The sequence below is a fragment of the Macrobrachium nipponense genome, chromosome 24, assembly GCF_015104395.2.
Source record: "Macrobrachium nipponense isolate FS-2020 chromosome 24, ASM1510439v2, whole genome shotgun sequence".
Lineage (NCBI taxonomy): Eukaryota > Metazoa > Arthropoda > Malacostraca > Decapoda > Palaemonidae > Macrobrachium > Macrobrachium nipponense.
Genome location: NC_061091.1, coordinates 47297127 through 47309660, shown reverse-complemented (window position 1 = coordinate 47309660; position 12534 = coordinate 47297127). Strand labels below are relative to the sequence as shown.

Genomic DNA, 12534 nt, shown 5'->3' with positions numbered 1-12534 from the left:
AATTCACCATAAATATAAATATTGTCCTAGAGACTTCAAATTTCTTTCAAAATGAAGACAAATGATTGAATATTACTATACTGTAAGAATATTAGCTTACAAATGCAGTTTTTGACCATATCTGACGAGTTAAAGTTGACCGAATGTCGAATTTTTTTATATATGTTTTTTTATATGCAATTATTTCAGAAATAAGAAAAGCCACAACTTTCAAATATTTTTTGTTTTATTCTACATGAAATTGCGCACATTTTCATATATAAAACTCTATGAAATGCCTAATATGAAATGGAGCAAATATTCCGAGAATGGGACTTACGCATTTCAGAGATTTGTGGCGGAGAATCCGCGAGCGGAGGGAAGGAAAGTTTTTTTAAAAATTCACCATAAATTTAAATATTGTGCTAGAGACTTCGAATTTCTTTCACGATGAAGATAAATGACTGAATATTACTAGACTGTAAGAGTTTTATCTTACAATTGTGTTTTTCGACCATTTAGGTAGAGTCAAATTTGACCAAACGTGGTTTTTTTTCTATTTATCGTGATTTATATGCAAATATTTCAAAAATGAGAAAAGCTACAACCTTCAACTATTTTTAGTTGTATTATACATGAAATTGCGCACATTTTCATATATAACACTTTATGTAACGGCTAATTTAAAATGGTGCAAACATTACCACAATCGCACGAATGATTTTTTCGGAAGAGTTACCGCACGGACGTAAAGAAAATGTTATTTTTTTCATAAATTCACCATAAATCGAAATATTGTGCTAGAGACTTCCAATTTGTTGCAAAATAAAGGTAAATGCTTGAATATTACTAGAATATAAGAATTTTAGCTTACAATTGCGTTTTTTGACCATTTCAGTAGAGTCAAAGTTGACCGAAGGTTGAAATTTTGGCACTTATCGTTATTTATATGAAAATATCTCAAAACTGATAATAGCTACAATCATGAGTATTTTTTTGTTGTATTCTACATAAAAATGCGCACATTTTCATATATAATACTCCATGTAACGGCTAATTTAAAATGGTAAAAAAATTATGTCAAAGTGACGAAATAATTTCAGAGATGTGTCACAGATACTTTTTAGTGCGGCAAAAAAGAAATTCGCGCTTGCGCGCCTGCGTAACGATTGTAAACAAAACAACACCTTCATCCGTGAACTCCCAGCATCCCCCAAGGCGCGTGATTCAAGAGTTTTCGGCTGGTAGGCCTAAAAGTATTTTTCCGCGAATTTTTAAAAAAACTTTTGTATGTCGACGTAAAATACGTCCAGTCGGCACCCGAGAGACAAAAAATGTCAACGTAAAATACGTCCAGTCGGCGTTTAAGGGTTAATATACTGTGCTAAACTATAAAGGATTTTTATCATAGTATGCGTTTTTTAAAAGCGTCATTGACTCGGAGCGTCGGAAGCGTCAGCGTCGTAACCTCGGAACAAGCGTCATAACCCAGGACGGATTTTTCTATTGAATATTTAAGAAAAAGCGTCGTAACCTCGGAACGTCGTAAGCCGGAACCGTCGTAACCCGGGGACCGCCTGTATCCTGGAATTCCAGATCCTGATGAAAGTCCAATGAGGGATCCTTTTCCAAAACTTGCTTGGACAGCGAATGAGAAACTGTCTCATTACAAAACCCTTCTCCTTCTTGTTGGGAAGAAGAAGGTTCAGTGTGCTGCCGCCTGCGTCCCGCGTCCACTGCAACAGCTGCGTCCACCACGCGTCCATCACTCTTCCTCTTGCGTCCTGCGGTGTCGGAGAAACGTCCCTCCTATAGGACACACTGCATCCTGGATTGCGAGATAATGCCGCCTGAGAAAGGGGAGGCAAAGGCTTGTCCTGCGTCCTCTTGGAGGACTTAACTGGAAGAGAAGCATCCTTACGTCTAGCCGAAGGTTGATCGGGCCTATCCCAGGATTTGACCAGGACTGCTAATCTCTCCTGCATATCTCGCAAAACTTCCTTAGTCTCCGCTTCCTGACGAGAATCATGAGGATGAGGAGGAGGAGAACGAGGAGGCATAGGGCTGAAACGAAGAGGCGAGCGATCCTGACGTCTACGAAGAGGAGGTTCTCGATGAGGAGAATAACCGCTCATCGCACGGTTAGCCATATCAAAAGGACGAGAAACCCTCTTCCTCTTGATAGGGATAGCGTCCTCATCTTCCGACGAAAAAATCTCAGGGCTACTCCAACCCTCTTGCTCGTAAACCCTTTCATCCTGGGACGAGGTCGGCATGTACGATCTCTTGAGAGGACGCGATTCTTCCAAAAAGCGTCTATTCCTTCCTGAAGCAGAACTATCAGAAGAATAAAAGCACTTCCCAGTAACGCCTTTTCTCTGGCGTACTGCCTGAAGGGACGACTGATCGTGAGCCAACCCCTCTCGCCTCCCTTCGACTGTCGACATGCCTTCTCCCTTGGGTCTGGGAGTTTGACAGAGGTCTAGGTCTAGGAGCACGAGAGGGACGATCAGGCGCCCCTCCACAACACTGTCACCAACATTAAACACTTCCACTTTATCCGTTAATCGCTTGATCTGATCACCCATGGAAGCCAGGGCAGCGAACACTTTCACAATTTGCGGATCAGTAGTGTCCTCAGATACAGCAACGGGCGCAGGAGAAACCTGAGGGGAAGGTGCTACTAAATCTACATGTGAATAAGCTGGAGAAGACACAGACATAGATTCATTCAAAGGTTTACCCGAAGATCCAGATCTCTCACTTCTAGACACTGATCTTCTCACCCGATCTTTTTCCAGTCTTTCCACATACTTAACAAGAGCCTTCCATTCTTTCTCATTTAGACTCTCACATTCATTGCACCTATTCTCCCACGTACATACAAACTCTCGACACTTCTTACATACAGTATGGGGATCTACCGATAATTTCGGCAGTCTCACTTTACACCCTTCTTTCACACAAACTCTAAACATACTTCCTGAATCAGACATACTAACGAAATAACAATTGCGATTGCCAAGCTAACTTTCCAAATACGATACCAATATCCAAACATTGAAAAGTCAGTCAACGAGCAGGAAATTCTATCAGAGAACCTTCAACGATGTTGCCGGTTCGGCTGGCAGAGAAAATCTGACGAAAATGGGAATGGTTCCGAGCACCAGCGCCACGGGAACGGGGTGGCGATCACCTGAACTACCAGTGCACTAGCGGTTGCCGCGAGTTTTGAAATTCTGCCAGTGCGACAAGAGGATAAGCTATATATATACCTGCCAGGTAAGTGTCATGCATAAAACCCATATGTATAAAGACCAGGGGTTTGTATATGTGTAGGAAAAAGTTGCATATTAATCATAGGCCTTGCTACTTGAACTTATTCAGAACCACGAAATGATTTCATACATTGAAATTTTAAACACAAAATACCTCACAAGCACTTCAAAATACTATAACTATATTTCAACTTACTTGCAGGTTTATTTAAGTGATCCAAAGGCCACTTCAAGTATGTCATCTCACCAAATAACTCCAACAACTTTTTGGCCTGCTCTATCTTCATCTCAGTTGTCACATTTTGAATCATTATGTTTGTTGCAGGCATAGAAGAATCAGACTCTTTGTTCAAAGTCTGAGTCTGAAGCTGACCAGACTGTGGTGGAGGAACACTTTGCCATGCTGGAGCTGGAGCAGAAGAGACTGAAGGAGTAACTGGTGGTGGAGGGCCCGATGTCCATGACGGAGGGGGTGGTGGCGCTGCTGACCATGGGGGCATACCTCCAGCTCCCCATGCAGGTGGTGGACCTGGTGGTGGTCCTGCTCCCCACATAGGTGGGCCTGACATCCACTGAGAATGGGGAGCTGGCCCCCAAGTTGGTGGACCATGTGGCGGGCCCTGATGAAAGCTAGGAGGAGGACCTGAAGCCCAAGGAGGCGGAGGCCCTCCCATCCAAGGAGCACCACCAGAAAATGAAGGGTCCACACCTTGAAAAGGAGGATAGTTTTGTCCTTGGTAACCAAAGTTCTGATCCCCATAGGATGAATTCTGATTGTTCTGATATGAACTCTGAGTAGAATTATATGAATTGGACTGATCCTTCCAATTCCCAGAGTCCTCCATTTCCTTGTCATCATATTTTTGTGTACCATAGTTCTCAGACTGCTTGCTATTTCCATGAAACAATTCTTCAGAGTAATCTGCAAAGATAGAATATCAATTTTCATGAATAAATGAACTCTAAATTAGTTAATTATGCAACACCACACATGGGCAGTTTTTAAAGGATAATGTTTTATATATGATACCTTAGAAGCTACATACAGCAATCAATCTAACCCTTTATATAGTGCATTACTTATTATGAATAAAACATAAATTTCCTTTGTCATGGAATATATGTACTTTAAACCACTGTGGACATACTTAAAATAAATGATACAAAAAGTGAGTGAAAAATATTAACATGGTCTTAAGTGGTTTTCAAGTCTTGAAGAAATCCAGAAATGCTGAATATAAGGGTCTCATGTCAAAACCTAAAAGAATTTCAAACTTCAAAATATAACACAAGCTCAGATTTCATCTAGATGACAACAGAATCTAAGATATATAAAACTAAAATAGACACTATGCCTGTACTGTAAATTCACAATTAAAAGCTAATATTACTTCCAAGCAAATATGTTAAAAAAAATTGCCAAAAAAATAAACATTTCATCTACAAAAACTGAATCATTTAATAGATCATCATAAACTGGGTGAATTAAATAATTTAAAAAACAATTTATTGGGAAATTATCAAATTCCTCAAGCATTCACAAAAGGTATACAACGAATATTTTCCTTCACTTTTATATTCTCCATACATTGGTCTATCATGCTATGTAACTTGATACAACATAATGTACATAATACCAAACTGGTACACAGCATGCAACAGGACGAACAGCAAGAACCACATTCTTTACAGTTTAAGATGCTATAACTTTACATTTGCAGAAAAATAATAAATCTTAAATCTACATTTTTCCAGGTATACAGGGTGTAACACGAATTTATGCAAATATTTTTGGAATGAAGGAAAAAGTCATTTTGAGCAGAAAATGTTCTATAAACATGATATTGTTAGTATACAATAAAGTTTTGTACATACTTACCCGGCAGATATATACTTAGCTATAGTCTCTGACGTCCCGACAGAATTCAAAACTCGCGGCACACGCGACAGGTAGGTCAGGTGACCAGCCCACTCCCGCCGCTGGGTGGCGGGAATAGGAACCGTTCCCGTTTTCTAACCAGAATTTTTCTCTTCCACCTGTCTCCTGAGGGGAGGCTGGGCGGGCCCTTAATCGTATATATCTGCCGGGTAAGTATGTACAAAACTTTATTGTATACTAACAATATCATTTTTGTACATGCAACTTCCCCGGCAGATATATACTTAGCTGATTGACACCCTTGGTGGAGGGCAAGAGACAGTTACGTACTGATTACTTTTTGATTATAAAAACAGGGAAAACAACATATGTTGTAGGTATATTAACAAAAAACAACCTTGGTTCCTACCTGATATGGAAGAAGACTTCATTGATACTGTCTATGAGTCTGCTTGCCATCAGAGTTACAGAGAGGATGAGACCTGCGACTGATAACCCTTTCGGATCATACCAATGGGGGCTTACCCGCTTACATGGTAGAGCCTTTTCTTGGATCGTACCAATGGGGGCTGACCCACTTACATGGCAGAACCTTGACCTGTATCATACCAACGGGGGCTAACCCTCTTACATGATAGAGCTTTAGGTATTTAAGACAACACAAGGAGCATAACGACCAATCCCGATCACCTGACCACACTAACATGTTAGCACTACGATTTGAAAGGGGTCAACTCCTGCACCCTCTTTCAATTGACCAAAAAATGCACCAAACACCATTAAAAACCCTAACTTAATAAACTAAAAAGGATTGGGTTCAGCTCCCTGTCCCAGCAACGAATCCGCAGATACGTACGCTCCTAGAGTAAAGCACTTGTCGTACGTCACTTGAATGTCTCTCAAGTAATGAGCTGCAAAGACCGAATTGCATCTCCAAAAGGTCGACTCCACTAGAGTCTGTATAGACAAGTTCTTGTGGAATGCCAAAGAGGTAGCGACTGCTCTTACCTCGTGAGCTTTAACTCTAAGGAGGTCCAGTTGTTCTTCTTTACACTGTAAATGGGCTTCCTTGATTACGTCTCTGATGAAGAACGCCTGAGCATTTTTAGAGATCTGCCTTCTGGGATCTCTCACTGAGCACCATAAACTTTCCTTACTCCCCTGTAGTTCGTTCTTCCTTTCTATGTAGAACTTAAGGCTTCTCACTGGGCACAGAGCCCTTTCTAGCTCTGTTCCTACAAGCGAAGAAAGTCCTTTTACTTCGAATGTTCGAGGCCAAGGTTTCGAAGGGTTCTCATTCTTCGCCAAAAACATTGGTTTGAAGGAACAGAACGCCGAGTCGTTCCTAAAGCCAACATTATGTTCTAAGGCTTGTAGCTCGCTTACTCTTTTCGCTGAAGCCAGCGCGACCAAGAATAAAGACTTCCTTGTCAGGTCTCTGAACGTAGCCTTACAGGGAGGTTCGAATTTTGAGGTCATTAAGTACTTTAGGACCACATCTAAGTTCCAATTAGGTGCTCTAATCCCTCTGTTCTTTGACGTCTCGAAGGATCTTATCAGGTTATGCAAATCTTTGTCTTCCCCAATGTTAAGGCCTCTATGCCTGAAGACTGAAGATAGCATACTTTTATAGCCCTTAATTGTAGAGACTACTAAATTACATTTCTCCTTCAAATAAAGGAGGAAATCGGCTATATCTGTCACAGAGGTACTGGAAGAGGATATCTTCTGAGCTCTACACCATCTGCGAAACACATCCCACTTCGACTGGTAGACTCGAATAGTAGATGGTCTTCTCGCTCTTGCGATAGCTTTCGCAGCTTCTCGAGAAAAGCCTCTCGTTCTGACAAGTCCTTCGATAGTCTGAAGGCAGTCAGAGCGAGAGCGGGTAGGTTTTTGTGATACCTGTCGAAGTGGGGTTGTCTGAGAAGATCGCTCCTGTTTGGGAGAGATCTCGGAAAGTCTACCATCCATCCCAGTACCTCTGTGTACCAGTTTTGTGAAGGCCAGAACGGGGCTATGAGGGTCAGTTTGGCTCCCTCTGCTGCTGCAAACTTCCTTACCACTTCCGATAATATTTTGAACGGAGGAAAAGCATACCCGTCTATTCCGGCCCAATCGAGGAGAAGGGAGTCCACCGCAATCGCCCTTGGGTCGGCGATCGGGGAGCAGTAACTTTCCAGCCTGTTGTTCCAATGGGTGGCAAAAAGATCTATATTTGATCTCCCCCAGAGGTTCCATAGTCTGTTGCATACTTCCTGATGCAACGTCCATTCTGTAGGCAGTACTTGGTCTCTCCTGCTCAGAAGGTCGGCTCTTACATTTTTGTCCCCTTGGATGAATCTTGTCCGGAGAGTGATTCTTCTCTCTTCTGCCCAAAGCAGTAGTTCCCTTGCTTTCCTGTAAAGGGAGAACGAGTGCGTCCCTCCTTGCTTCTTGATATAAGCTAGGGCTGTTGTGTTGTCCGAATTGATCTGCAGGACTGAACCTGCGATCTGAGCCTCGAAGTGTATGAGGGACAGGTGAATCGCTGCTAATTCTTTCATATTGATGTGCCAGGACACCTGTTCTCCCCTCCAGGTGCCTGACACTTCTCTCGTCCCTAGAGTGGCTCCCCACCCCGCATCTGAGGCGTCGGAGTACAACACTAGCCGAGGGTTCGGAACGTGAAGGGATACTCCTTCGCTGATCCTGCACGGATTCATCCACCAACGCAGGTCCTCCTTTATCTCCTTCGTGATCTGGAAGGAATCGGACAGATTTTGAGATTTCTGATCCCAACGTTCTCTTAGATAGAACTGTAACGGCCTTAGGTGAAGCCTTCCTAGAGAAATGAACTGTTCCAACGAGGAAAGGGTCCCCAGAAGACTCATCCATTCCCTCGCGGAACATTGTTCTTTCTCTAGGAAGGTTGCTACTTTTTCCAAGCAGCGGATCTGTCTTTCCTGTGATGGAAACACCTGAAAACCCCGAGAATCCATCCGAATCCCCAGATAAACAATGTTCTGCTGGGGAATCATCTGGGATTTCTCGAGGTTTACCAACAGTCCCAAGGACTGTGTTAACTCCAGTGTCAGTTTTAAGTCCTCCAGACATCTGACTCGCGATTTTTGTCATATACGACTGAAGAAGGTCTCGCTGGGGACGAAAACCTTTCAGGCGAGGAGCGTCTGCTAACGCCAGGACGCTTACTCTCTGAAGCTCTCCTAACGGAACTCTTGATGGGAAGAGAAATGTCTTTCTTCCTAGAAGAGCCTTCAGAAAGAACTCCCACTAAGGCAGACAACTGCTGTTGGAGTCCTACCAAGACTTCCTTTGTCTTGTGTGATAAGTCTTCCGGAGACGAGTCAGGAGTTCTCATGGCTCTCTTCTTACGAGCAGGCGAATACTCCGGAAAAGGCTCCGGACTGGAACGTAACGCTTCGCTAGTTGGCGTCTTCCAGGATCTCTTAAGAGGACGCGACTTAGCGGAAGAACTCCATCCTCTTCTGGGAGACGAAGAGTCTGAGTCCGAAAAGCACTTCCTCAAGACGCTTTTGCAGTAGCTATCCTTGGCAGCCTGGGAAGCGGCTACAGGATCTGCCGAAGGGACGCCTGACCGTTGGGAATACTCTACATCCCCCTTGCGGCTTTCGACATTCCTCCTCCCTTGGTCATGGGAGTCTGAAAGAGGTCTAGGCCTAGGAGCAATGCGGAGTCGGTCAGACGCCCCCTCCACTTCACTGGGGACACTGCACAAATCACTGCACACATCACTGCGCTTACCTGTCTCCTTCATCGCTTGCAGTTGCGTTTTCAAGCTGATTATTGAGGCTCTCATTGCAGCCATTTCCGTAGACGCATCTACAGGTTCGCTACTGGGGAAGGGCTGAAGCCAAACTATGAGCAGGAGAAATACTATGAAAGTTAGGAGCTACTTCCTGTACATTAGAGCAGGATCTACTTGAGCTTCTGATGGAAGCCCTCCTAACCCTATCTTTCTCAAGTTTCCTTACATAAGAAGCCAAGGTCTTCCATTCCACTTCCGTTAAGCTCTCACATTCCAGACAGGTGTTAGTCTCAGAACAATCATTCCCCCTACATTTTTTACAAACTGTGTGAGGATCCACCGATGCTTTCGGTAGCCTCACCTTACATACCTCTTTCGCACACACCCTAAATACAGGTGCCACGTCAGACATTTTAAAGAGAATCCAATTCCAAATCCAAAAAACAGTCCACGATAAGCGTATGCCAAAACCAAAGATCAAAGTACATCACCAAAAGACAGATAGATAATCCTCGGCCAACGAGAAAAGAATTCCAATGCAGGAGGTACCAACAACGATGTTGTTGCTACCGGCGACAGAAAAATTCTGGTTAGAAAACGGGAACGGTTCCTATTCCCGCCACCCAGCGGCGGGAGTGGGCTGGTCACCTGACCTACCTGTCGCGTGTGCCGCGAGTTTTGAATTCTGTCGGGACGTCGGAGACTATAGCTAAGTATATATCTGAAGGGAATTTTTAAATAACCATTATCATTAGTGCTGCTTTCACATGATGGAGCTGACAACGAGAGGTCTGAGTAGCCTGGGATGTGGGGGGTATTTGTAATGCCATATAGGAGGTTATTAGGCCAATGTGAATAAAGTACCTCCCAATAAAATATATTATTTAGATTTTAAAGAAAAAATGCATGCATCATTGAATCCGATTCCCTCCCTACCAGTGGTATTCATTGTACCAGTGGTATTCATTGGGCACTGATGAAGAAAAAGAAAAGTAAGCCTAACTGAATCTCCCATCCATCAAAGGTAAGCTTTCTAATTCATTAAGATGCCTATCAAAGATTTCACATGTATTTTTAAAAATCTTTCCCTCTCCATCTAAAATATACATCAGAACCAGCCATCATGTAAACCTAATCAATTCTGTGACGAGGCAGCAGGACAGAGAATGTTGAATTTAACATTCACAAATCAATGTTGCTCAGCAATATTTACACTACTTACTTGATATGTAATACCATACATTAGCAGTGTTAGCTACTTGTTTAGATTGGATTTCTTGCAAGAAAAAGAATCATATTTAAAAGACTATCAATCTACTTGCCTCATTAACTTCAATCCCTCTCACCCTGTGTACGTCCTAGGATACTCTGATATCCATGGAGTGAAAGCAGCACTAATGATAATGGTTATTTTAAAAATTCCATCACCAACAAAAGAAGCCTTAAAATATGTTATTGTTATAATACAATTAAGTTTGTTCATACTTACCTGGCAGATATATATAATTAGAGTGCCCACCCTCCTCCCCTCAGGAGACAGTGGCATGGATAAAATATGATTAGAAAATGGGAATGGTTCCTGATATCCGCCTCCCAGCGGCGGGAATGGGTACTACCACCTGGCTGCCCACTACGTGTGCCGCGAGTTTTGAAATTCTGTCGGACGTCAGAAAATACAGCTATATATATATCTGCCAGGTAAGTATGAACAAACTTAATTGTATTATAACAATAACATTTTGTTCATGAAACTTACCTGTCAGATATATATATAGCTGAATCCCACCTTCGGATGGTGGGAAGAGACAGAATAGGATTTTTAGGAAACTTAAATTAAATAGATGATGTACATCTTGGTTCCTTACCTGTTAGCAAAGTAGACTCTGTGATTACTGTCACTTAAGCCTGCTTCTGCTTTAATCAGCGTTGCCAGCCAGGTGGAGACCTGTAGTGCTGGTGCGCTCTGGATGCTCTGTCAACGGGGACGTGACCTCAACGTGACAAGACCATCGAGCCAAACATATGAGGGCTACGAAGCAACTGACCACCACCTGACCAACTAACTAAAAAACCCCTGACAGTTAATCTAAAGAATGGGAGATTTTCACAGAAGATCTCACCATCAACCAAAAACACAACAATAAAACTAACCTACTCTAAGCTAAGGGATAGGGAGAGAGCTACCTTCAGCCCCCAAACCTGTGTCCGCAGAAATGTATGGCCCCAAAGAACTACAGTTCTCGTAAATCGTTCTCACATCCCGAAGGTAATGTGAGGCGAATACGGAATTGCTCCTCCAAAAGGTGCTATCAAGGATATCCTTGATAGACATATTCCTTTGGAAAGCAAGAGAGGTAGCTACGGCTCTGACTTCGTGAGCTTTCACTTGTAAGAGGCTCAAATCAGTCTTCTGGCAAGATGAATGAGCCTCTTTAATGACGTCCATCAGAAAGAAAGCCACCGAGCACCAGAGATTACCTGAGGGACCTCTTACCTCTTTAGTTCTGTGAATATAGAACTTGAGAGCCCTGACAGGGCACAGGGCTCTCTCTGGTTCTTGACCCACGAGACTCGACATACCTTTGATCTCAAAGCTCTTGGGCCAAGGGTTAGACGGGTTCTCATTCTTAGCCAAGAAAGTTGGACTCGACGAGCAGACAGCGTTGTCCCCCTTGAAGCCCACTTGGCTACTGAACGCTTGGATTTCACTAACTCTCTTCGCCGTCGCCAGAGAAGTTAGAAAAAGCGCTTTCTTCGTCAAGTTCCGTAGAGACGCTTCGTGGAGAGGCTCAAAAGGACTTGACATTAAATGTTTAAGAACCACATCGAGGTTCCAAGAAGGCGGTCTCGCTTGTGGAATCTTGGTGGTTTCAAATGATCTCAAGAGGTCGTGGAGATCCTTGTTGTCAGAGAGGTCCAGTCCTCTGTGTCGAAAAACGGCCGACAACATACTTTTATATCCCTTAATGGTCGGGACTGCCAATTTTTGCACATTTCGTAGGAAAAGCAAAAAATCGGCTATCTGGTTCACAGAGGTCGTGGAAGAGGAAATTCCTTCCTTTCTGCACCATGCCCTGAAGGAGGCCCACTTTGATTGGTAAACAGCTCTTGAAGAGGCTCTTCTAGCATTAGCGATTGCTCTCGCAGCTGCTTTCGAAAAACCTCTCGCTCTGGCCAACTTTTCGATAGTCTGAACGCAGTCAGATCCAGAGCGGAGAGGTTTTGGTGATACCTTTCGAAGTGAGGCTGTTTGAGTAGATCTCTCCTCCAGGGCAACGTCCTTGGGAAGTCCACAAGGAATGTCATGACCTCTGTGAACCATTCTCTTGCTGGCCACATCGGGGCGATCAGGGTCAACCTTGTCCCTTCTGAAGCTGCGAACTTCCTCATGACTTCCCCCATGATCTTGAATGGAGGAAAAGCGTAAAGGTCTAGGCCTGTCCAACTCCAGAGCAATGCATCCACCGCAATTGCTCCTGGATCCAGGACCGGGGAGCAATACAGAGGAAGCCTTTTCGTCCTCGATGTCGCGAACAGGTCGACCAGAGGACGTCACCACAACTTCCATAGTTGCTGACACACTTCTTGGTGTAAAGTCCACTCTGTTGGCAGGATTTGATCTTGTCGAC

The 12534-nt window shown here is 43.5% G+C and overlaps 1 protein-coding gene across 3 annotated transcripts in view; it reads right to left on the bottom strand.

Moving 5' to 3' along the window:
* The window catches only part of LOC135205603 (uncharacterized), a 330266-nt gene that overhangs the window by 205493 nt on the left and 112239 nt on the right, over positions 1–12534 (bottom strand). For all 3 annotated transcript variants that reach the window (XM_064236376.1, XM_064236378.1, XM_064236377.1), the window contains exon 6: positions 3454–4179. In XM_064236376.1, the coding sequence (XP_064092446.1) occupies positions 3454–4179 (726 nt within the window). The remainder of the gene's footprint in view (positions 1–3453; positions 4180–12534) is intronic.